This window comes from Argopecten irradians, chromosome 3 (genome assembly GCF_041381155.1).
Source record: "Argopecten irradians isolate NY chromosome 3, Ai_NY, whole genome shotgun sequence".
In the NCBI taxonomy this organism is placed as follows: Eukaryota; Metazoa; Mollusca; class Bivalvia; order Pectinida; family Pectinidae; genus Argopecten; species Argopecten irradians.
Genome location: NC_091136.1, coordinates 60,554,772 through 60,582,368, shown reverse-complemented (window position 1 = coordinate 60,582,368; position 27,597 = coordinate 60,554,772). Strand labels below are relative to the sequence as shown.

The following is a 27,597-nucleotide window of genomic DNA, read 5'->3' as shown; positions in this document are numbered from 1 at the left end:
CGTGTGTATAGCTTAACTGGTACCCGGCTAACATTCAGCAGTCCCAGTCAAGTGAAGCCTCTTCATTTTCTCCACTCTTGTAACATATGATATTTTGAGTTCAGTAAAGAGGATTGAATCCTGATTTATAAACCCTAGTGTACGGGAAATAAACTTTTTTATTTCGTTTCTGATGTTGTTTTGCGTGGCTCTGATCAGCAGCTGATTGTATGATCTAGCCTCTCTCACCTCATTGATCATGTAGATCAGAGCAACATTTGATTTCAGGCATATACAGTAGTTATATATAACTGTTTTAGGTACCAGTTCTCCCGGTTTTGGAAACAGAGCTAAAAACATGAAGCTGATCTTATTACTATTGGTCATTCTTTCTGCAGATAAACTGTGACTATGAAGACGTCTCTGCTCTGTCAGCTCGCAGCATTCGCCCTGATTGCAGCAGTATCCTGTAATGATGAGAAGACCGAGAGGCGTGTGCAGATCGGTGTAAAGAAGAGAATTGATCCTGAAAAATGTAAAATCAAATCAAAGAAGGGCGACACACTCAAGATGCACTATACTGTAAGTTTTAATAAAGGCAAAATTATTGTTGTCCAACACTACTGGTGCAATCTAGATTTCTTATTATATATACCGTACATGCATAAAGTTTGCAATGAAATATATATTCTTGAAGTTAGCATAGTTTACTTAACGTCACACTATGACTAAGCGGCAAAAAATGAAATTAAATTCAACCCCGATATTGTTGGTGCAAAATGTATTTGTGTCTATGTACGGTATTTAAAATTAAGCTATATCAAAGAAGATATCTCAATAACTTTGGTACAGTATTTATTAAAAGTCGATGCTTGTAAACATGCCTTCATTTTAAACTGGTCACCATAGAAGTAACGATCGTTACCAAACGGAAGTCAGAAAGTTCATGACCCGTTCTCGGAAGAGTTCGGGAAGATGTTATGTAGTTATGGGAGTCACATGGTGTTTTCAGCAATGGCGTTACAATGTCAGCTAACTTTGGTTTGTTTGAAAAGTCTGACCCACTTAGCCATGTTCAATATTTCTTTTGATTTTTATCAAAATTTTCAGAGTCGTTACTGTCCATTTTGACTTTGATTTAGTCCTATCTCTGCATGATATACAACAGGATTTTTTTTTTCAAATTTCGTCAAAATCATGAAAAAAATAAGATTGATACGGATATTGGGACTTTGGACAAGTTACAAGATTGTAAGATTTTGGCTTTAAATCTCCAAATATGTTTCAATGTTGTGTTAATTGCAGGGCACACTTCCGGAAGGAGAAGAATTTGACAGTAGTATACCGCGTGGTGAACCTTTTACATTTACCCTTGGGGCCAACCAAGTCATTAAAGGTTGGGAAAAAGGACTCTTAGGGTAAGATTTCAAGGTTCGACATTCTAAAAGTCTGTATGATATCAAGTTTATAGTAATTCTAATAAAGGTTGAAGTCTGAGATATAGAGTCTGGGTGTGTAAAGCATTTAAGGCTACAAGGAGTACCCATAGAGATGTAACATGTAGGCTACAAGGAGTACCCAAAGAGATGTAACATGTATGCTACAAGGAGTACCATAAGAGGTGTAACATGTAGGCTACAAGTAGTACCCATAGAGATGTAACATGTAGGCTACAAGGAGTACCCATTGAGGTGTAACATGTAGGCTACAAGGAGTACCCATTGAGGTGTAACATGTAGGCTACAAGGAGTACCCTAGAGGTGTAACATGTAGGAGGAGTACCTACAAGGAGTACCCATTGAGGTGGTGTAACATGTAGGCTACAAGGAGTACACATAGAGATGTAACATGTAGGCTACAAGTAGTACCCTTAGAGGTCTAACATTTATGCTACAAGGAGTACCCATAGAGATGTAACATGTAGGCTACAAGGAGTACCCATAGAGGTGTAACATGTAGGCTACAAGGAGTACCCATTGAGGTGTAACATGTAGGCTACAAGGAGTACCCATAGAGGTGTAACATGTAGGCTACAAGGAGTACCCATAGAGGTGTAACATGTAGGCTACAAGGAGTACCCATAGAGATGTAACATGTAGGCTACAAGTAGTACCCTTAGAGGTCTAACATTTATGCTACAAGGAGTACCCATAGAGTGTAACATGTAGGCTACAAGAGTACCCTTAGAGTGTAACTGTAGGCTACAAGAGTACCTTAGAGGTAACATTTAGGCTACAAGTAGTACCCATAGAGGTGTAACATGTAGGCTACAAGGAGTACCCATAGAGGTGTAACATGTAGGCTACAAGGAGTACCCATAGAGGTGTAACATGTATGCTACAAGGAGTACCCATAGAGGTGTAACATGTAGGCTACAAGGAGTACCCATAGAGGTGTAACATGTAGGCTACAAGGAGTACCCATTGAGGTGTAACATGTAGGCTACAAGGAGTACCCATTGAGGTGTAACATGTAGGTTACAAAGAGTACCCATAGAGGTGTAACATGTAGGCTACAAGGAGTACCCTTAGAGGTGTAACATGTAGGCTACAAGTAGTACCCTTAGAGGTCTAACATTTATGCTACAAGGAGTACCCATAGAGATGTAACATGTAGGCTACAAGTAGTACCCTTAGAGGTGTAACATTTATGCTACAAGGAGTACCCATAGAGGTGTAACATGTAGGCTACAAGGAGTACCCATAGAGGTGTAACATGTAGGCTACAAGGAGTACCCATAGAGGTGTAACATGTAGGCTACAAGGAGTACCCATAGAGGTGTAACATGTAGGCTACAAGGAGTACCCATAGAGGTGTAACATGTATGCTACAAGGAGTACCCATAGAGGTGTAACATGTAGGCTACAAGGAGTACCCATAGAGGTGTAACATGTAGGCTACAAGGAGTACCCATTGAGGTGTAACATGTAGGCTACAAGGAGTACCCATTGAGGTGTAACATGTAGGCTACAAGGAGTACCCATAGAGATGTAACATGTAGGCTACAAGTAGTACCCTTAGAGGTGTAACATTTATGCTACAAGGAGTACCCATAGAGGTGTAACATGTAGGCTACAAGGAGTACCCATTGAGGTGTAACATGTAGGCTACAAGGAGTACCCATTGAGGTGTAACATGTAGGCTACAAGGAGTACCCATAGAGATGTAACATGTAGGCTACAAGTAGTACCCTTAGAGGTCTAACATTTATGCTACAAGGAGTACCCATAGAGATGTAACATGTAGGCTACAAGTAGTACCCTTAGAGGTCTAACATTTATGCTACAAGGAGTACCCATAGAGGTGTAACATGTAGGCTACAAGGAGTACCCATAGAGGTGTAACATGTAGGCTACAAGGAGTACCCATTGAGGTGTAACATGTATGCTACAAGGAGTACCATAAGAGGTGTAACATGTAGGCTACAAGTAGTACCCATAGAGATGTAACATGTAGGCTACAAGGAGTACCCATTGAGGTGTAACATGTAGGCTACAAGGAGTACCCATTGAGGTGTAACATGTAGGCTACAAGGAGTACCCATAGAGATGTAACATGTAGGCTACAAGTAGTACCCTTAGAGGTCTAACATTTATGCTACAAGGAGTACCCATAGAGGTGTAACATGTAGGCTACAAGGAGTACCCATTGAGGTGTAACATGTAGGCTACAAGGAGTACCCATAGAGGTGTAACATGTATGCTACAAGGAGTACCCATAGAGGTGTAACATGTGTGTGGGGGCCGCGGTGGCCGAGTGGTTAAGATGTACCGACATATTACCACATGCCCTCCACCTCTGGGTCGCGAGTTCGAATCCCATGTGGGGCAGTTGCCAGATACTGACCGCTGGTCAGTGGTTTTTCTCCGGGTACTCCGGCTTTCCTCCACCAACAAACCTGGCACGTCCTTAAATGACCTTAGCTGTTAATAGGACGTTAAACTAATCAAACCAACCATAACGTGTAACATGTAGGCTACAAGGAGTACCCATAGAGGTGTAACATGTAGGCTACAAGGAGTACCCATTGAGGTGTAACATGTAGGCTACAAGGAGTACCCATTGAGGTGTAACATGTATGCTACAAGGAGTACCCATAGAGATGTAACATGTAGGCTACAAGTAGTACCCATAGAGGTGTAACATGTAGGCTACAAGGAGTACCCTTAGAGGTGTAACATGTTGGCTACAAGTAGTACCCTTAGAGGTGTAACATTTAGGCTACAAGGAGTACCCCTAGAGGTATAACAATACATGGGACTATTGATATATTGTGATTGAATGCTTATCAGTGATCAATCAATTACATATATAACAAGTTATTAACAATAGTTGATAGTACCTAAAGCTATTGATAGTTTCAATTGTCAGATATTTTTTGTAATTGGAGCTCATGTACTCACAGAGGCTTGATAAAGTAAGAGACAAACAGGTATGATAAAATGTCTTTTTTCCATGCTATTTAATTAAAAACCAACACTGACATTGTTCTTGATCATGATCGTCATTCAGTATATTTGAGTTGCTACTGACACTAGCAGGTAAAGGGAAAAACTCTAAACCAACACTGCACTAGATACACAACATGGCCGCCAAATCATCAAGTAGAATTTAAATAGAATTTAGAATGCAATTCTGTCACATTACTTTTACAATTGTAGTCTGCAAATGCAATACATGTAGGTTAACTATCCCAATAGTGTTTCCCTGATAGCACTGGTATTGCAATAGTTAAAATTACAGCGATAGTAACCCTTAGACCATTATTGATAGAAAACAAGTTACTAAGTAAGTTTACTAAACATGGAATTTACATAGAAAAGATATTGCATACAAATGTGACAAGTAATGAAGGTTTCACCTATTATGATATACATGTATACTAGTCTGTCCCAAGTAAATAGTCCAACCCGTTTCTAAAAATACAACGTAGATCTATTTACATAAAAGATACATTAACTGGTTACCTGACTACCTTGTGTGCCTGAAATTTTCCGTGTTCAACTTCTTCTACATTATTATAATTATCAACAAATCCTCTTTGAAAAATGTCATGGCATTTGTTTGAAATGACTACGGTATGTACAGATGTGCAGGTATATTTTGATTCTGACTTATATTTATTGGAATAAATACAGTATATACAGTCATGCAGGCATATTTTGATTGTGGATGATTTTTTTTTGTCAAATTTTCAATTCATAGCATTATTAGCTCACCTGCCCGAAGGGCAAGTGAGCTTATGCTATGGTGCAGCGTCCGTCGTCCGGCCGTCCGGCGTCAACTTTCCTATTTAAACAACTTCTTCTCCAAAACTTGGAGACCTAGAGTCCTGAAATTTGAGTTATAGCATGCTGGGATGAAGGGCTACCAAGTTTGTTCAAATGAATGACCTTGACCTTCATTCAAGGTCACAGGGGTCAAATAGGTGAAAATCTTTAAACGACTTCTTCTTAATAACCAAGAGACCTAGAGACTTGATATTTGGCATGTGACATGCTGGGATAAAGGGCTACCAAGTTTGTTCAAGTGAATGACCTTGACGTTGATGTCACAGGGGTCAAATAGGCTTAAATTTTTAAATAACTTCTTGATAACCAAAAGGCACAGGGACCTGATATTGGCCCTGTGGCATGCTGGGATCAAGGGCTACAAAGTTTGTTGAAATGAATGACCTTGAACTTCATTCAAGGTCACAGGGGTCAAATAGGCTGAAATGTTTAAACGACCTCTTTTTAATAACCAAGAGGCAAAGGGGCCTCTAATGTGCTTAGGGATGATATAAATTCTTATTTACTCTATTTGTTAAGTATGAACCATGCATGATTACCAGATTGCAGGTGAGCGATTCGGGCCCATTGGGCCCTTGTTATGCATGAATTGGATGTGCAAGAATTTAGTGCAATTTATTTTTAGTATTAAATGTAACTTTACAAATAACTTATTCAGAATGTGTGAAGGAGAAAAGAGAAAGCTGGTCATTCCTTCTCACCTTGGATATGGTGAACGTGGAGCTCCCCCTAAGATTCCACGTAAGTCAAATCGCTCTTTCATTTAGTGATGCTTGACAATGGCTATGGCATAAGCATTACTTCATCTTGTCCTGACTTTGACAGTGAAAACCTACAATGTATATTAGAAATATTATATAAGTTAAAATTTGAATTAGGATGTCAGTGTTGTGAATGAATTAGGGTGTCATCAGCCAGTGTTATCATTGAGTTAGGGTGTCATACAGTCAGTGTTATCATTGAGTTAGGGTGCCATACAGTCAGTGTTATCATTGAGTTAGGGTGTCATACAGTCAGTGTTATGATTGAAATAGGATGTCATACAGTAAGTGTTATGATTGAATTAGGGTGTCATACAGTCAGTGTTATGATTGAATTAGGGTGTCATACAGTCAGTGTTATGATTGAAATAGGATGTTATACAGTCAGTGTTATGATTGAATTAGGGTGTCATCAGTCAGTGGTATGATTGAATTAAGATGTCATCAGTAAAGGTTACGATTGAATTAGAGTGTCATACAGTCAGTGTTATCATTGAATTAGGGTGTCATACAGTCAGTTTTATGATTGAATTAGGGTGTCGTACAGTCAGTGTTATGATTGAATTAGGGTGTCATCAGTCAAGGTTATGATTGTATTAGGGTGTCATACAGTCAGTGTTATCATTGAATTAGGGTGTCATACAGTCAGTGGTATGATTGAATTAAGATGTCATCAGTCAAGGTTATGGTTGAATTAGCGTTATAAGTCAGTGTTTTGATTGAATTAGTATGTCATCAGTCAGTGTTATGATTGAATTAGGGTGTCATACAGTCAATGTTATGATTCAATGAGGTGTCATCAGTCAGTGGTATGATTGAATAAGTATGTCATCAGCCAGTGTTATGATTGAATTAGGATGTCATACAGTCAGTGTTTTGTTTGAATAAGGGGGTCATCAGTCAGTGTTATGATTGAATTAGGGTGTCATCAATCAGTGTTATGATTGAATTAGGGTGTCATCAGTCAATGTTATGATTGAATGAGGTGTCCTACAGTCAGTGTTATGATTGAATTAGGGTGTCATACAGTCAGTCTTATGATTGAATTGTTGTGTCATACAGTCAGTGTTATGATTTAATTAGGTCCTCAGTCAGTGTTATTATTGAATTATTGTGTCATACAGTCAGTCATACAGTCAGTGTTATGATTTAATTAGGTCATCAGTCAGTGTTATGATTGAATTATTGTGTCATACAGTCAGTGTTATGATTTAATTAGGTCATCAGTCAGTATTATGATTGAATACGGGTGTCATACAGTCAGTGTAATGATTGAATTAGGGTGTCATCAGTCAGTGTTATGATTAAATTTGGGTGTCATAAGTCAGTGTTTTGTTTGAATTAGTGTTATCAGTCAGTGTTATGACTGAATTAGGATGTCATACAGTTAGTGTTATGATTGAGTTAAGATGTCATCAGTCAAGGTTATGATTGAATTAGTGTTATCAGTCAGTGTTATGATTGAATTAGGGTGTCATCAGTCAAGGTTATGATTGAATTAGTGTTATGATTGAATTAGGATGTCATCAGTCAGTGTTATGATTGAATTAGGGTGTCGTGCAGTCAGTGTTATGATTGAATTAGGGTGTCGTGCAGTCAGTGTTATGATGGAATTAAGATGTCATCAGTCAAGGTTATGATTGAATTAGTGTCATAAGTCATTATTATGATTGAATTAGGATGTCATACAGTCAGTGTTATGATTGAATTAGGATGTCATACAGTTAGTGTTATGATTGAATTAAGATGTCATCAGTCAAGGTTATGATTGAATTAGGGTGTCATACAGTCGGTGTTATGATTAAATTAGGATGTCGTACAGTCAGTGTTATGATTGAATTAAGATGTCATCAGTCAAGGTTATGATTGAATTAGTGTTATCAGTCAGTGTTATGATGGAATTAGTGTTATCAGTCAGTGTAACTGAATTAGGATGTCATACAATCAGTGTTATGATTGAATTAGGATGTCATACAGTCAGTGTTATGATTGAATTAGGATGTCATACAGTCAGTGTTATGATTGAATTAGGATGTCATACAGTCAGTGTTTTGTTTGAATTAGGATGTCATACAGTCAGTGTTTTGTTTCAATAAGGATGTTATACAGTTAGTGTTATGTTTGAATTAGGGTGTCATCAGTCATTGTTATAATTGAATTAGTGTGTCATCAGTCAGTGTTTTGTTTGAATTAGGATGTCATACAGTTAGTGTTATGATTGAATTAAGATGTCATCAGTCAAGGTTATGATTGAATTAGGGTGTCATACAGTCGGTGTTATGATTGAATTAGGGTGTCGTACAGTCAGTGTTATGATTGAATTAAGATGTCATCAGTCATGGTTATGATTGAATTAGTGTTATCAGTCAGTGTTATGATTGAATTAGGGTGTCATCAGTCAAGGTTATGATTGAATTAGGGTGTCATCAGTCAGTGTTATGATTGAATTAGGGTGTCATACAGTCAGTGTTATGATTGAATTAGGGTGTCATCAGTCAGTGTTATGATTGAATTAGGGTGTCATCAGTCAGTGTTATGATTGAATTAGGGTGTCGTGCAGACAGTGTTATGATTGAATTAAGATGTCATCAGTCAAGGTTATGATTGAATAAGTGTTATCAGTCAGTGTTATGATTGAATTAGGGTGTCATCAGTCAAGGTTATGATTGAATTAGTGTTATCAGTCAGTGTTATGATTGAATTAGGGTGTCATACAGTCGGTGTTATGATTGAATTAGGGTGTCGTATAGTCAGTGTTATGATTGAATTAAGATGTCATCAGTCAAGGTTATGATTGAATTAGTGTTATCAGTCAGTGTAACTGAATTAGGATGTCATACAGTCAGTGTTATGATTGATAGGTGTCATACAGTCAGTGTTATGATTGAATTAGGGTGTCATCAGTAAGTGGTATGATTGAATTAAGATGTCATCAGTTAAGGTTATGATTGAATTAGGATGTCATACAGTCAGTGTTATGATTGAATTAGGATGTCATCAGTCAAGGTTATGATTGAATTAGTGTTATCAGTCAGCGTTATGATTAAATTAGGGTGTCATACAGTCAGTGTTATGATTGAATTAGGGTGTCATCAGTCAGTGTTATGATTGAATTAGGGTGTCATCAGTTAAGGTTATGATTGAATTAGGGTGTCGTACTGTCTGTTATGATTGAATTAAGATGTCATCAGTCAAGGTTATGATTGAATTAGTGTTATCAGTCAGTGTTATGATTGAATTAGGGTGTCATCAGTCAAGGTTATGATTAAGTTAGTGTTATCAGTCAGTGTAACTGAATAAGGATGTCATACAGTCAGTGTTATGATTGAATTAGGGTGTCATACAGTCAGTGTTATGATTGAATTAGGGTGTCATCAGTAAGTGGTATGATTGAATTAAGATGTCATCAGTTAAGGTTATGATTGAATTAGGATGTCATACAGTCAGTGTTTTGTTTGAATTAGAATGTCATACAGTCAGTGTTATGATTGAATTAGGATGTCATACAGTCAGTGTTTTGTTTGAATAAGGTTGTCATACAGTTAGTGTTATGTTTGAATTAGGGTGTCATCAGTCATTGTTATGATTGAAGTAAGATGTCATACAGTCAGTGTTTTGTTTGAATTAGGATGTCATTAGTCAGTGTTATGATTTAATTAGGATGTCATCAGTCAGTGTTATGATTGAATTAGGGTGTCATACAGTTAGTGTTTTGTTTGAATTAGGATTCCATACAGTCAGTGTTTTGCTTGAATCAGGATGTCATACAGTCAGTGTTTTGTTTGAATTAGGATGTCATGGGTGTTATCAGTCAGTGTTATGATTGAATTAGGGTGTCATCTGTCAGTGTTTTGTTTGAATTAGGATGTCATACAGTCAGTGGTTTGTTTGAATTAGGATGTCATACGTTTAGTGTTATGTTTGAATTAGGGTGTTATCTGTCAGGTTTATGATTGAATTATAATGTCATACAGTCAGTGTTTTGTTTGAATTAGGATGTCATACAGTCAGTGTTTTGTTTGAATTAGGATGTCATACAGTTAGTGTTGTGTTTGAATTAGGGTGTCATCAGTCAGTGTTCTGATTGAATGAGTTGTCATCAGTCAGTGTTATGATTGGATAAGTTGTCATCAGGCAGTTTAACAATAATAAACTGAATTAGGGTTTCATACAGTCAGTCAGTGTTATGATTTAATGAGGTGTCATCAGTCAGTGTTTTGATTGAATTAGGATGTCATACAGTCAGTGTTATGATTGAATTAGGATGTCATACAGTTAGTGTTATGTTTGAATTAGGGTGTTATCAGTCAGTGTTATGATTGAATAAGGATGTCATACAGTCAGTGTTTTGTTTGAATTAGGATGTCATACAGTCAGTGTTTTGTTTGAATTAGGATGTCATACAGTTAGTGTTATGTTTGAATTATGGTGTCATCACTCAGTGTTCTGATTGAATGAGTTGTCATCAGTCAGTGTTATGATTGGATAAGTTGTCATCAGGCAGTTTAATAATAATAAACTGAATTAGGGTTTCATACAGTCAGTCAGTGTTATGATTTAATGAGGTGTCATCAGTCAGTGTTTTGATTGAATTAGGATGTCATACAGTCAGTGTTACGATTGAATTAGGATGTCATACAGTCAGTGTTATGTTCGAATTAGGGTGTCATCACTCAGTGTTATGATTGAATTGAGATTTCATACAGTCAGTGTTAGGATTTTTATTAGGTGCGTCATACAGTCAGTGTTTTGATTGAATGAGGTGTCATACAGTCAATGTTTTGATTGAGTTAGGATGCCATCAATGAATATGATGATTGAATTCAGATGTTGTACAGTTAGTGCTATGATTGAATAATGATTCTTGCAATCTTTGGCTGTATTGCATATATTTAACTCCAAGTGCATATAGCTTAATGAAATAAATGAATAAAGTGTAGAATTATACTTAAAAATGATATTTGCCAAAAGGGTTTTGTTTAAGTTTAAAATTGTACATAATGCCATTGTGAAATAAATAACTATTTAATTGAAATCAAATTCCAATAGTTCAATGCACACTTTCTATTTCTGTGATTGCAATTTACTAAGTCATGTTTTACTATACTCTTTTGTAGCCAACAGTGATCTTGTGTTTGAAGTTGAACTTTTGAGCATTGACCGTAAGGATGAACTTTGAAAGGGATCAAAACCTTCATTGAAGTTGTGGAATGAGCGGAACAGAAATGACATCAATAATATTTAGAGAATAACAAAATTTGTGTGCCGAACCAACATCAAATTATGGGGAAAGTGGAATAAAATAGCTGAGAGTTTAGTGTGACTGTTGATAGATGATAGTTGGGGTAAAAGGGTAAATTCTTATCATTATTTTGTGTGATGGAGTTCTGGAGAACCTAGCCACTACCACACAGTTGTAAAGTGTATTTTATCTAGGCTGGTGTCTATAGAGTGTTAATTTGGGGTTACAAACAAATATACCTGTTTCGTTAACAGTGGGAATTCAATGTATACAGCAGTAATCTATTCAAATCATTGTCAAATCATGTATGTATGAAAAATCTCATGAAAGAATGAATACACTAAGTGGGACTTTTTGTGAAGTAATAAAAGTTTTATACTTTCTGTTGTGCAGTTTTCTGGTTATTTCACATTCTCATAAGGTAAAGTCTTTCATTATTAGGTCAAGTATGGTATAAGACACTGTATAACATGAAATACTTGTAGATACTTTCTTCCGTGGTTTGGAAATCTCGAATTGCTTCGTAGGTAAAATATTTGTGGTTAGCTGATACCAAAGTGCTTTCAATGTTTTAAATACATTTTGTTTTCATATTTGCAGTTCATTTGTACATTTGACCTATTGTCATCATGCACCGTCCATCGTCATCCGCCGTGCGTAAACTTTTCATTCAAACGACTTCTTCTCAATAACCGAAAGGCCCAGGGTACTGATATTTGGCCTGTAGCATGCTGGGATGAAGGGCTACCAAGTTTGTTCTAATGAATGACCTTGACCTTCATTTAAGGTCACAGGGGTCATAAAGGCTAAAATCCTTTAAATAACTTCTTGTGAATAACTAAGAGGCCTAGAGACCTGATATTGGGCCCCTGACATGCTGGGATAAAGGGCTATCAAGTTTGTTCAAATGAATGACCTTGATTTTCATTCAAGGTCACAGGGGTCAAATAGGCTAAAATCTTCAAATGACTTCTTTTCAAGAACCGAAAGGCTCAGGGTTCTCATATTATGCCTGCCACATGCTGGGATGAAGGGTTACCAAATTTGTTCAAATGAGTGACCTTGACCTTCATTCAAGGTCACAGGGGTCAAATAGGCTTAAATCTTTAAACAACTTCTCAAGAACCGAAAGGTCTAGGATGCTCATATTGGGCCTGCAGCATGCTTGGATGAAGGGCTACCAAGTTTGTTCAAATTAATGACCTTGACTGTCATTTAAGGTCACAGGGGTCAAATAGGTTAAAATCCTTCAACGACTTCTTGAGAATAACCTGATATTGGACCTGTGACATGCTGGGAAGAAGAGCTACTAAGTCTGTTCAAATGAATGACCTTGACCTTCATCCAAGGTCACAGGTAAATAGGCTAAAATCTTAAAATAACTTTTTGTGAATAACCAAGAGGCCTAGAGAACTGATATTCTTGGCTACCATATTTGTTTTAAAAAAAGTGACCTTGATCTTCATACAAGGTCGAAATGGCTAAAATCTTTAAATGACTATGTTGTATTGTGCCAATAGTCAGATGATCGTTAAGGCCCATGGGCCTCTTGTTCATGTTATAGTATATTGTACCAAAAATGTATAAGGTCAAATAAGCTATGGGTAAGATATATCATACTGTCCTCATAAGGTTGAGGTAAGATATAGAGGCTACACAACCAGTGGTTGCTGTATATGGACTTTATTCCACATGAGTGAGTTATTTTTTAAAAGTTACAAAAGACACAAGCTTTAGCGAGTAAAAAATAACTTATGAGTGTGGAATAAATTCCATATCCAACAACCACGAGTCGTGCGACCTGTTTCTATCACAATTATACAGATGTACCCGCTTTTAAAATTGCTGGATGTAGTTTTAATGTGAAATTTGGGGCCAAAAAGGGAATTGATTAATAGACAAGAGATCCCAGAGGGATCTTGGCGCCCACCAAAGAATGGTCTATGTCTGATAATGGAAAGAGGTATCTTTTCCCTGCTTTTCAAACTTTTTGAAAAATACTACAAATAAAATTTGACACAGATCACCTCAGTATTTTCTGAGAAATAGCGGTAACAAACTTCAACGATGAAATCCTAGATGGCAGGCGGTTGGCCATCTTGTTGACCAATCAGTCCAAAAAGGTACTATGCACAACTGGGGCCCAAGGGGAACCTACATATGGAATTAGAGAGAGATCCCTTCAGTAATTTCTGAGAAATAGTGGGAACTATCAAAATCCAAGATGGCAGACGCTCAGCCATCTAGGGTCCTAGGGGAACCTACATGTGAAATTTGAGAATGATCCCTTCGGTACTTTCTGAGAAATAGCGATAACAAACTTCAACCATGTAATCCAAGATGGCTGCCTGGCGGCCATCTTGTTGACCGATCAGTCCTCAAATACAATATGCACAACTAGGGCCCCAGGGGAACCTATGTATGAAATTTGAGAACGATTCCTTTGGTACTTTCAAAGAAATAGCGATAACAAACATTAACTATCAAAATCCAAGATGGCTGCCTGGCGGCCATCTTGTTGACTGATCAGTCCCAAAACGCAAAATGCACAACTAGGGCCCCAGAGGAACCTACATATGAAATTTGAGAATGATCCCTTTGGTACTTTCTGAGAAATGGCGATAAACTTTAACTATCAAAATCCAAGATGGCTGCCTGGCGGCCATCTTGTTGACCGATCCGTCCCAAAACGCAATATGCACAACTAGGGCCCCAGAGGAACCTATATATGAAATTTGAGAATGATCCCTGTGGGACTTTCTGAGAAATAGCGATAACAAACTTTAACTATCAAAATCCAAGATGGCTGCCTGGCGGCCATCTTGTTGACCAATCAGTTCCAAAATGCAATATGCACAACTAAGGCCCCAGAGGAACCTATATATGAAATTTGAGAATGATATCTGTGGTAATTTCTGAGAAATGAAATTTAGAATGATATCTGTGGTATTTCGAGAAATAGCGATAACAAACTTTAACTATCAAAATCCAAGATGGCTGCCTGGCGGCCATCTTGTTGACCAATCAGTTCCAAAATGCAATATGCACAACTAAGGCCCCAGAGGAACCTATATATGAAATTTAAGAATGATATCTGTGGTACTTTCCGAGAAATAGCGATAACAAACTTTAACTATCAAAATCCAAGATGGCTGCCTGGCGGCCATCTTGTTGACCTATCAGTCCCAAAATGCAATATGCACAACTAAGGCCCCAGGTGAACCTACATATGAAATTTGAGAATGATCCCTCCAGTGCTTTCCGAGAAATAGCGATAACAAGAATTGTTAACGGACGGAAGGACGGACGACGGACCACAGACAAAAAGCGATTTGAATAGCCCACCATCTGATGATGGTGGGCTAAAAATAAAATACGATCAAATCAGCCAAATTGCACTGGTAGAACTTGAGAAGAAGTTCAAAATGTGTTTTCAAGATGGCACCTGTGGCGGCCATCTTGGATTTCGGATCGACCCGAAAAATAACAATACTTTGTCGGGACCATGTCAGGATCATTTTATGCATGGCGACGGACAAAACATGATGACTATAGGTCATCCTGACCCCTAAGGTCAATTGACCTAAATATTCCCCCCTAGGGGTTGGAGCAGGCTCATTTATGTAAAATATGATTGCCCTTCCCCAATGATGTTTCACACCAAATATGGATGAAATCAATTCAAGGATGAAGTAGAAGTAGAATTTTAAAGCTAAAATTAGGAAAATTTCCCCTTCCCTCAGCCCTTAGGGGTCGGAGCAAGCTCGTTTACATCAGTTATGATTAGCCTTTCCCAACAATGTTTCAAAACAAATTTGGTTGCCATCATTCCAAGGATAAAGGGGGAGTAGGATTTTAAATATAAAATTAAGAAAATTTCCCCTTTTAGGGCTCGGAGCAGACTCATTTAAATAAAATATGATTGCTCTTTCCCAACAATGATTTAAAACAAATTTTGTTGCCATCTATATAAGGATGAAGGAGGAGTAGGATTTTAAAGCTTAATTTAAGAAAATTTCCCCTTTTGGAGCCCCACCCCCTAGCTCCTAGGATTCGAACCAGGCTCATTTTTATAAAAAAAAAAAAACGATTGCCCCTTTACAAATAATGTTTCACACCAAATATGGATGAAATCCATCCAAGGATGAAGGAGGAGTAGGATTTTAAAGCTTAAATTAAGAAAATTTCCCCTTTTGGGCCCCCGCCCCTCTGTCCCAAAGAGTCAGACCTATCTCATTTATATAAATTTGATGGTCGTTTTTCCCCAATGATGTTTCACACCAAATATGGATGTAATCCACTGAAGGGTTAAGGAGGAGTAGGCCTTTGTATAAATAGTGTTACGCACAGCGGACAGCTGACGGCTCAAAACAGACGAAACATGACAATGCATAATGAGTTGTTATATGTTATGGCTGAATTCATCAATAATTAATAAACAAACAAAAGCAATGTGCCCAGTAAAAGATTTTATTCTGATGCATCCATAGCGGTATATTGTATTTTATACAAAGAGGTAGTATGGGAAAATACTGTGACATACATGTATATTTGTAAAATATATTAATTATATTTCTTATACTTTTTTAAAGTGATTACTTCCAAGCTCTTAAGTTTACAATGTAGTGAAGTGTAGTATCCAAAATGTGTTGGATATATAAAGTTTACCAGTATGGAAACACCAGCTCCTAAGTACACAAGTATAACAATCAATTTGCAGCTTGTGCTAAATGCACCTTGTTCAAGGTACTCTAAAAGAAGAATCCTGGTCATCCACATCTAAGAATTTTCCTCGATCAATGATGAAAAGCTAAATTAATCATGTTACATATGTATGTGTTTCAGGATCTATACAAATGGTAAGTACCGGTATGGTTTACCACTCAGTGTTTCACAGTTACAAGTACAATCATAACAATAAGGAAGAAAGGACCAATAACTGGGTCCACTATATAAATACTCAACCTTCAGTGAATAAAAAAGGTCTGCTGCCCTCTCCCAACCCTTGCCCTCATGGCACTAGCTGCCCATTCCCGCTCCTTGCCCTCTCGTGATCTTGTTCACAGAATAATGAAAACATCATGTAAAGCCCTGCAGTATAATGAACAGGTCAAATTATCGAGAAAAGAAACCAAATCTTTTACAATGTTTAAGTTACTAAAAAATTGGTAAATGTTGCAGAAAACCTCCCGTCACATTCCCCATTTTAGTGGGTAGCTATACTGTACACCATGTATCCCATTTTTTTCAATTGACAATTTTTATTTAATATAACTAAACATTGATAAATATTTCCAAATTTTAACAAATAGAATACAATTCCAACTCCTAGTACATATGTATATATATTCAAAAAAGTCCATAAGTAAAGTAAAATGTTGTACTTGAAGAAACATAAATAAAAGTTTACTTTACAGACAAAACATCACTTACAGAACTATAAACTACTCTATTTGTTTATCTACATAATTATTGCTACGAAAGAAGAAGTATTGGATACTAGTACTCATCAAATTAAAGTAACATACAGAAACTACACTACAAGACTAACTTACTTACAAGGGTTTGAAATCCCTGTGGTATACTTATTATTACAAGGTACCCTATACCTTTTGTTTGTGTGATATTCCAACCCTAAACATTTTAGGACAGATATAAATATATGATCCTAAATATCATCATGATAAAGGATTATCTTAGCCAAAAGTGCTAATAAAGTTGAATTGTTGTAACTACTAATAACCTGAACATCGCCGTAGTATTGTCCTAATACTACATTGTGAGAGGCGCATTGCCATACAATTGTTCTTCTAGGTAACAGCCTGATTTGCAGTAACCAGACCAGATATCTTACCTTATCAAAAATCAAAACAGTTTATTGTGTTATTTCATTAGGTGTAGAATTTAATAACTTAAATGAAATTGTTAAATTCTCAAGATAAGTGTTCGTACCTCTGTTTTCTGATATTAAAGAGAAATGTTTTGCTCACATTATTCATCAAATCCCTATTTTTTAAAGAGAGAAGAGAAAACTTTACAAGATTTTATGTATGCAGATATTACTTGTTTACTCAATGATAGAAAAACAATAGTGAATAACAAAATTAATAATTTCTTAACCGAGACACTATGTATTGCTATCATACATTCTGTACTTTGCATATTCTGCTTTTGATAATTATGTTATGTGCATGTGGTCATGGGAATGACAGAAGAAAAACTATGAAATGTTCACATTCAAAGTCTAACAATCAATACCCACACTCAAGGGCAGACAACTCCTAACTAAGCTAACTATTAATTAATCATACAGAAATCGGTCGACAGGCTGCAGATCATTTCAGCTTTTACTGATCACTAAAAATGAAGTGTTTTAAACTGTATTAATGTGTAGTTATGATATTTGTACAGCATAGATTGATGGGATCATCTAGGGTCTTTGTTATTTTGATTATTTGGGTAAAAGTAAATAAAAAATAAACTTCAAACACAGAAAAGCATTTTCTGAATGCAGAATACAGTTATTAAATCAATTAATAACAATATTAAAAACACTTTCCTCCCTACCAACAGTCCCCACACCACTAAGTTTAATATATACACAGGATCATCATTGGGGAGGTTTTGGCTGCCTTGAGGCCGAATTTTCTGCCACATAGAAACCAAAATTTAACAGTCAGTACCCAGAACCTGTAGCACTGCGAGGTAAATGGAGCCTGAACCACAGGTACATAGAAACACAACAGGCTAATGATTTAAATTCTAATTAAGGTTTGTAGAAATCATAAATAAACATATGGCTGTACAAACTTGTAGAATTCAATAGCTATTTACAGGGCATAGATAAAAACAAACTAGGATGCTTTACAGTGATAAAAGCCTACCATGAGGCAAAGATACAGCATATACATATTGATATCGGGAGAACCAACATGTAGACAGTCTCAAATCCAAACAAACAGCCACAACAGCTGCATAGCAACATTGTTTTTTGATATTCAGCCAGGCTGATGCATTTTATACGGTTGTTGATGGGTTGTTGTTTTTTTTATTCATCTACCATATGTAGGAAATATTAAATGTACAACAAATAATTTCAATTACACTAAAACCAGTCCTGAAATCCAATAATCCTACAGATCATGACTGTATAAAAGATTTCAATAATATTTTACTCTTTCCATGCTACCAGACAATCAGAAAATACCAGAATTACTAGTGATACATAATTATATATGTTGCACAACTAGGACACCAACTGATTTACTAAATTTCGTCTTGGCATCTTGTTATATATACATGTACATGTATTGACTTTTGAAATCTAGACATTTCACCTATTTCAGAATTGAGGGGAAAGGCTTGGTGCATGGACCAAGCACATATAAGATTACATATCAGTGCCAAGCAGTCCTCAAATAAATTAGGAAAATATACTACAAAGTTTAGCTCTAGTTTACTAAGTTTTCACGTAAACAAAACACAAATTTACAGAAAGAATATACAAATACACAGTTCTATAGAGGCTTGTCTAACCTTGGAATAAAATCATGCACAAATCAAATGTGACAATCTTGTGTTTTATGTGAATGCATTTAAAGGCCCACTACCTTTCCGAAACGGCTTTTAATTTTTTTAAATTGAGAATGTAAAACGAGATTGATAATTTTGTAGAGTCACAAAAGCTATTAACTTACCATTAACACTAGTTACATATATATCATCACCTTCTGAACAATTTAATTAAAATAAATGAAATGTTAATTTTCATAACACGGGTCGGGTCGTCTTATGATTCCCACTGTCGTCCTAAATACTGCGCAGTAGTTGACTATCACTGCATCAGACGGCAAAACAGCGAAATGACTCTCGCCTTGTTTTCATATATTACACAGGAAATCTTGCATGTTTTAATTTGGTGTTGTAACCTCGTCTTTGGCCATCGGCATATATTTTCTGATGTTATTAATGTTTTTATATATTGCCTTGGAAAGGTAGTGGGTCTTAAACAGTTTTGAAAATACTAGGTAAAACAGCCAGAAATATTCAGAAATTAATAGTTTGCTTATACAGTAATGTATTCACAAAATGGGTTTATAACTATACTACTACCTTGTTAAAATACCAATCAAATATCATTTGCCTTATGAAATATCTAGTATCTTGTAAGCAAAAAAATATTCAATAAATATTTGTTCGACCAATTCTGTTACAAAGAAACAAATTTTCTTCTATTCTAAGTAGGACTGTAGTATATGAACCTCTGACAACCTAAATTCATAAGATGATTCAGATACCTGTTTAAAATAACCAAAGAAAAATATTTGGTCAGATATGCATTTGCTTGAAAGGATTAGAAATTTTCTAAACTATATGGAGGATATCACAGAGACTGGTAATGTGGACACAGTCGAAGTAAACCAAATTAGTCCTGAAAACATTGTTTTGTTCACTAGTGAAATAACACTGCACAAGAAAGATCAGACAAAGAAAGACAACCACGATTGACTGTCATTTAACTCAACTAACCCTTGTAAGATATTAAAATAAGCAAATCATCTATAATATCAGATATTTCTTTTAACTAACTAAAGTCAGGTATACTCAAAGAATAAAATACATATTATTTTTGTATCCATATCATAGGTTATGTTATATGTAATATTCATCTATTAACATTATATTGCTGACGAAGGTCATTATAGTGAGTGAGTATAACTAGTCAACACATTAATATACAAATGACAAGGACTTCATGGAAGTTAAGACATTTTCTAAACACTAAAACAGGAAGATAAATTTGTGTAGGTTCATTTATCACAAACTGAAAACCACGCTGTACATCAAGACCAAGTTGTTCAAAAGGTGACTGGGCTAATAAAGTTTTCACAACAAATTCAAAATCAGGATAGAATTAAAATTCTTTTTGATGAAAAATAATTTGATTTGCATCAAACTCTGTAAATGACACTAATTAACTGATAGTTTCTACTTCTAAAAATGTCCACAAAAAAAGCAGAAGTTCAATAGTTATATAAGGAAAGTGAAAATTAAATTCAAAATTTAACAAATCAAGTTATTGCTAGTATCATTAAGCTAATCACCTTATGAATGACATGGACCCAAAATACTTTAAAAGTAGCAGCACTCTCAAGAATATCAGTACAAACATTTTTATGCAAATCAGAAAGCATAAATAAATATCTGGAAAATAAATATAAGGGAAAAAAGCACCCTGGAAATAGTCTTCCCTATGATGATATGTGTGCGTTTTAATTTTGTGACATGTTCAATGAATGTTATGAATTTATGCACATGGTATATATGATTTGATACAATTTTATTTCAATCTCTGGACAAGAGAGCATATTATGTAGAGAAAAATTATCAAAACAGTTTGGCTGATAAATATGTCTTGTTTTTCACAGCACTTACCATTCCAATTGGATGTAATCGTTTAGTATTGCTTGGATATCAAAAATGTTTCACTGGGAGAAAAACAGACACGACATGTAAATAAAGCAGGAATCTATTTATAAATCTCTATCTGAGAAACTGATGCACATCTTCAATTTACACTTAATCTTCTATAAAAATGTATTCAGCAAGTGGAAATTCATGCTTCATTCAAACAGTGGCAGTATGCAAGAGACAAAAGAGATATTGATGTAAATGAAGTTTATGGCTGGCTATTCTTCAAGAGTCTGACTCCAGGCGTCTAAATTCATTTCCTAAATGCCTGGTGGGTTTGACCATTTTTTGGCGAGCCTGCAGTCGCCCATCTTCTTTGTGATCAAACTCACAGTTATGGAGCTCGGGCAGTCTATGTAATGAACAGAAGATCAATTCTGAAAAAAAAACACAAACTATTAGAGAGGAGTTTTTCTTTGGTACATTGTGTTTATTTCACGTCTTTTCAATAAATGTACTTTTTACCCTTATTTATAGACTTGATCCAAAGACCCTGCTATTAAAATTCAATTATATCATTCTTTACAGCCAAAGTTTTATGTCAAATTAACAAATTAAAAGCAGGAGTTAACATCTAAGGTATGATGATTGGCCTTGTCAAGGATTGGACATTCATGCATTCCTTGCCAGGGGTGAGATTTTGCTGTCACATCCAAAGCGTTGGAAATGACTTAAGTTCTCCCACATACAAGAGAAGATAATGAGGTACTTTTCTCAGGACATTCACAAGAATTTTCATGCACTTTTACATCACATGAATTCATAATAAAATTGTTTTGCCCATACTTTGAGTTCAAAAGGTTAGAATATGCAATCCAGAGAAATCCAGAGAAAAAAAAAGAGTAATGATGAGAGAAATAACAATGGTATTACCACATCGACATCTTCCTATTTGTCTTTGAGCTAATTCCAGCTTTGCATTACACTGGAAGCAGCGTTTTTTGTTTTTTTGTTTCCCCTTTTCTGGAGTGGATTCTGGAGTTGAATCAGGTTCTAATGGTCTGAAACAAATGTTCAGTAAAAACATAAATTATAATGATATATTATTATTATTAAGTTGTGATAAACAAATTAGGAGTTCACATAAGAAATACCAATTTAGTGCATTGTATTAATCAAACAAGCTTCAGTGTTTATTATTACAATATTTTCTGTTTCATCAAATAAACTGAAGTTTTTATTTTTACAATAATACTGTTTCTGCACATTTAAGTCACCAATTTAGCATACATGACCTCCTTGTTTCCCTATAGCTTTAATACCTTTTAATGCCTCTCGACACGTCCGTGGTAGAAGACCCACTCGCCGATGCCCCTTGTGCTGTATCTGTTTGACTACACTTTCCATTCTGGTTTGAATTGTTGTCCTCACTACTATTAAAGTTTTTATTGGTGGTAAGACAAGTTGTCTGTAATTCACTGCTAGTGTCTATACAAACAGTCTCTGTCACTGGTATGTGTTTCATGTGCTCTTGTAATTTTTCTGAGAGGTTCTCAGCGCTGTGTACAGAACTATCTTTGGATGAGCTAGGTTGTGGAGTGTTATTTGTGCTCTCCAGATCATGCGACCGAGACATCAGCTGTCGTCCGGAATCTGCAACACAACAGAAAACATATGTAAAAAAATTAATGTACTCAGTCAAAAAATGGAACAGTGATTCATGGGACATGCCTAGATGAGTACAGACTACTGGACTAATAATAAATATAATGTTTTTTTATGTGGAACTCTTCACAAGTCTGAGAACCCTCTGTATCTCTTTAAATTGGGACTCATAAAAATTTGAGAATTAAAGAGTGCACCCTGTAAAATGTCCTAAATAAACTGGTTCATTAGTATTTAGTATATTTACAAAGAGGAAACCGACAATAGACAGAGGGACAGACTTCATGAGCATTACAAAGGGTTCTTGCTATATTTCAGCTCTCCGGGGCAAATGTGACCAGATACCAGGTAACTTTCACAAGTTCAAATTCTTTGGCTCTGTTAGAGAATACATAGAGACAAACCTTGGTAGCCAGATGACCATATGATCATCACTACCATTTGTTTATATGTATGCTACCTGTGACCTAACAGGCCCAACATGGTACATGTATAAGGAAATTTGGAGTTACCTTTCCATGTATGAGTGTAGATAGAAAATTTATTCCTCCTTGTACATGGTTCATCTTCAACATAAAAACAACTTTAATTTTGCACACATACTATTAGTTTGATATGACACAATTCAAAGAGTTATTGCTATCAGAGCATCACATTTATTTATGCTGATGACAAACCTTGCTTCCTAATCATATGGTCAGGAGTACTTTTCAATGCATCTTGGGTTTTTTCTTGATGTGCTACAACATAGAAAATGAAACTTTGATCAAATATTGAGTCAAGCTTCAAGAAAGAAACAGTGAGCGAATATGATATAATTACAAACCAGAATTTCTTCATAGCCAGTATATTCAATTTCTCAATATTTTTTCAATAACACATTTTTCTTTTGGAAACAAAAAACTTTATATTTAAAATTGATGTACCATCTTCTTATTTCTAGTATTTTCTTATGAAATAGATAGTATCATAAATATCTTAAGTCTTCATACAACGCAGGCATTTTTCCACAACTTGGGGGAATAGGCCTGGATTTTAAATGAATTGGTCTTCATATTACCATATATAGCGATCAGCTACAATTAAAATTGACCCCAAACATGACACTGATGACAGGGTTAAACATGTTACATTTCAACCTTCTTGCTCTGATCAATTGAAAATTCAATCCAACAGACTGACTAATGAAATTTACCTTTGTAGCATGTCGAGCAGAGACCAAGTGTACTGGGAGACCTACAAACAGGAAATGTACATTTGTCAGCAAAACCTATAAAAAATATAGATATATGTTGACTCCATTGTGTATATTTTATACAAATATAATTAATATTATACCTGGTATGTAGTTCAACCTGCCACAAGATTTAATACAGGCATTAATAAGCATTTGATAATGCTAGATCTAGATCAACAGTGTATATATTTATTTATAACATGGATACATTTATATGGATCAAATTCAATTGATACTTATATTATTTTATTTCGAATCTGCATGTGGAGTCGAGTAAACATCATTTTTTTTAAATTTAATTAAATATGATGTTAATAATACGCATCTTTCTTGTAATTTTAATGGTATGCATGGATTTATTAAATTGCAATTACCGTAACTTTCTACATAACTTAAAAAATTAATCAGCTTGCTATATTTCACCAATTGTATTAAAATACATGTACATGTATATGTAAATGAAAAATCTAGGCAATTATTGGAATAATTTAAATTTTGTATTTTTATTGGGGTTTTTCATACAGTACAGACATCAGTAGACTATAGCTGTAGTATTAATAAATTTATTGCTGTCAGCAAATAGCATCATCAAGAAGAAACTATCTGTTTCATTATGTGTTTTTAGGAATCATCCTAAATTTTTCGTATATAATTAATCTTAAAGGGACTGCGTGCGTGACATTATGGGTTTGACATTATCGTCCGACTTCAACCTGCCTTGGTCTCCTAGTGACACCAAATTATAGGACGTTTATTACTATTAATTGCCGACCGAGAAAAATCCATAATCTTAGCTAGAAGGAAAATATGTCTTCAACAGTCTTGAATCTCAAAACAAGGCCTGAGTAATCTAGATTCCTGGAATATTCCGTTTCTAAATGATCGGAATGGACGTGGATTTAGAAGCTAGGGAGAGGAGAGGGGGGGGTAGATAGGAAGACGAGTCAAGCCTATTTATGTACATCGTTCTCATGGTTTAATAATGATTATCGTGGCAAATCTTTCGATCGAGAAATGAATAAACAGATCTGAAAGTTAAATACATAACCAAAATAGAGATATATAATAAGCTATTATCCGATTGGATACGAAATGAAAACCTGAGCTGTGCGGACAAGTCAAGAATGACGAGATTAGGTTTCCACCCATTGTCGAAATTTCTTTCAAAAACAGTTCCATGAGATATGCTTACCCCCAAAAGCCACATGGACAGCGAGATGGTTCACTGCTCTTTGATTCCTCCATAATTTTGGGATCAGAAGAGGTGAATTTCAGAAATTATACGGGTATCGCCGTGGCGACTGGGTGACAATCGCCAGCTGGGTTTTATTTTGTACCAGTTCGAGGCTGACAGATAACTTCCGGGTCAAAGAGCATTATGAGTAGGAGTTATCTCTCTTGAAACACGAGGGCCGTTTTCGTTTATTCGGAACGACCGGTTCGACCGTTGGTTAAAGCAGAGATTTAAATCTCTGGTTAAAGTCATTATTTCAAGTATAAATCTTGGCGGACCTGCAGTTTTTTTATATAGGCCTGCGAGGGCTTTGTCAAGGATAGTCTGAAAACAATATAAAATCACCAGGTCCGTCTTTATTTAATAAACGAACAACTAGGTCCAACCAGTCAAACCGTATATTTCCTGTCCATTTTTATTGCTCTTTCAGCCGAACCAAATTTTGTACCTACTGAGATCCAAACCGGACATATTTTTATATAGATCTTAAATTTATACTGTACATATATGTACTAACGTCATAAGAGAACATACAGATGTACATTGCAATATTTTCATTATTTTGTATCATGATTTCTAGATTTTCTTGAAATTGCAAAAGTTTTTTTAGAAAACTGCTTATTGTTTCTATGAATATGTTTGTACGGTGGCTGATTTATGCCATTTCGTCTTTTCGCCCCGAAAAGACGAAAATTAACAAATTTAAATTTCGTCTTTTCGCGGCGAAAAGACGAAAAGTCAAACACGAAAAGACGAAAGTGAAGCACGCTAATTAGCGCCTTTAATTTTCGTCTTTTCGCCTTCAAAAATCTCGTCTTTTCATCTTTTCGTCTTTTCGCCCCGAAAAGACGAAAATTACAAACCTTAAATTTCGTCTTTTCGTCTTTTCGCCCCGAAAAGACGAAATTTAACAAACCTTAATTTTGTCTTTTCGTCTTTTCGCCCGAAAAGACGAAATTTAACAAACCTTAATTTTGTCTTTCGTCTTTTCGCCCCGAAAAAAAAATACAAATTACAGATATGCTTTGTCATCTATCATATACGACTGAGATTATAATGTAATTTCTAATGTACAATTATGATGAAGACCATGTCATGTATGTAGTCAAAATGTCTTTTCAAATAATACACAGTACATTGTACCTACTGATTGACTGTTAAATTAACTGTATTTGAGCAATTTCTTGGTACAAGTCCTTCCTTTAAACTCAAAGTCTTCACGAGTTGTCTTTCATAAATTATTTTGTAACAAGTTTATCCGTGTTCAAACGCTTTCAAATATTACCCGCCGTCAACTTTTTTTTTCAAGTTGTGTAGGGGAGGCAACTCCTGTAATGCTATGTTTAGCATCTTAAGTTCATTATGGTCCTAACATATACACGGCAATGTTTTGATAAGCGTAATTACTAAAGAGGGCGATTAGAACACAAAAAATAAGATATTAATGATTTTAAAAAATGTATCAATCACGCTAAAGGATTTGCGGAATGATGAATTTGTTAGTGGCACGTGGCATATGCCTCCCTACACAACTTGAAAAAAAAAAGTTGACGGCGGGTAATATTTGAAAGCGTTTGAACCACGGATAAACTTGTTAACAAAATAATTTATGAAAGACAACTCGTGAAGACTTTGAGTTTAAAGGAAGGACTTGTACCAAGAAATTGCTCAAATACAGTTAATTATAACAGTCAATCAGTAGGTACAATGTACTGTGTATTATTTGAAAAGACATTTTGACTACATACATGACATGGTCTTCATCATAATTGTACATTAGAAATTACATTATAATCTCAGTCGTATATGATAGATGACAAAGCATATCTGTAATTTGTATTTTTTTCGGGACGAAAAGACAAAAATTAAGGTTTGTTAAATTTCGTCTTTTCGGGGCGAAAAGACGAAAAGACGAAAATTAAGGTTTGTTAAATTTCGTCTTTTCGGGGCGAAAAGACGAAAAGACAAAAATTAAGGTTTGTTAAATTTCGTCTTTTCGGGGCGAAAAGACGAAAAGACGAAAATTAAGGTTTGTTAATTTTCGTCTTTTCGGGGCGAAAAGACGAAAAGACGAAAAGACGAGAATTTTGAAGGCGAAAAGACGAGAATCAAAGTCGCTAATTAGCGTGTATCACTTTCGTCTTTTCGTGTTTGACTTTTCGCGGCGAAAAGACGAAATTTAAATTTGTTAAATTTCGTCTTTTCGGGGCGAAAAGACGAAAAGAAGAAAATTAAGGTTTCTTCATTCTCGTCTTTTCGGGGCGAAAAGACGAAAAGACGAAAAGACGAAATGGCACAAATCAGTCACCGTATTTTTGAAATATTTTCCTTTTTTCCCTTTCCCCCTTTTTTTGTTAAAATTGACGATTGTATGCAGTGTAACAAAAGTATTATGAATATTTTCTTTAATCCTCATCAGTTTCTCATCAGTCCAACATCATTGGGAAGCCACAAAAGGCTTGTAGAGATGTATAGTGATATTTACAATAATGGTAAAATATTTAAAGTGATTGCTTAAAATCCTCAATAGTATGTCCTAGGTTTATGTATAATATACTGTCTTTCCTAGGTTGACGGTAAAAAATTCGTGGCGTGGTTTTTCCAGTGCTTGTTTAGTCTATTTTTGAAAATATTCAGGTTCTCACCATTGACCACATCAACAGGGAGAGAATTCCAGTACTCCACTATCCTGTTACTGAAAACATTTCTTGCCGAGTTGAGACGAAAAGGTTTCTTGTAGAGTTTTTTGTTATGACCTCTTGTACCTGTGTGTCTCA

The 27,597-nt window shown here is 35.6% G+C and overlaps 2 protein-coding genes across 3 annotated transcripts; one reads left to right on the top strand and one right to left on the bottom strand.

The window, feature by feature from the left end:
* Positions 1-350: 350 nt before the first annotated feature.
* LOC138319265 (peptidyl-prolyl cis-trans isomerase FKBP2-like) lies at positions 351-11,368 on the top strand. Its single transcript, XM_069262295.1, has 4 exons — positions 351-561; positions 1,285-1,397; positions 5,929-6,011; positions 11,149-11,368. Exons 1-4 carry the CDS (start codon positions 391-393, stop codon positions 11,208-11,210), a joined length of 429 nt encoding a protein of 142 aa, XP_069118396.1. The 5' UTR covers positions 351-390; the 3' UTR covers positions 11,211-11,368.
* A 4,361-nt stretch (positions 11,369-15,729) lies between these two features.
* Positions 15,730-24,926, bottom strand: LOC138319264 (AN1-type zinc finger protein 3-like). 2 transcript variants are annotated; one of them, XM_069262293.1, is made up of 7 exons: positions 24,779-24,926; positions 23,545-23,585; positions 23,027-23,089; positions 22,862-22,915; positions 22,007-22,337; positions 21,618-21,745; positions 15,730-21,121 (listed from the first exon to the last, which is right to left on the bottom strand). In XM_069262293.1, the coding sequence occupies exons 1-7, from the start codon at positions 24,829-24,831 to the stop codon at positions 20,970-20,972; spliced, it is 822 nt and encodes a 273-aa protein (XP_069118394.1). In that variant the 5' UTR covers positions 24,832-24,926; the 3' UTR covers positions 15,730-20,969. The 2 variants fall into 2 exon arrangements, with proteins under 2 accessions (XP_069118394.1, XP_069118395.1); XM_069262294.1 differs by lacking the exon at positions 22,862-22,915.
* Positions 24,927-27,597: the final 2,671 nt, after the last annotated feature.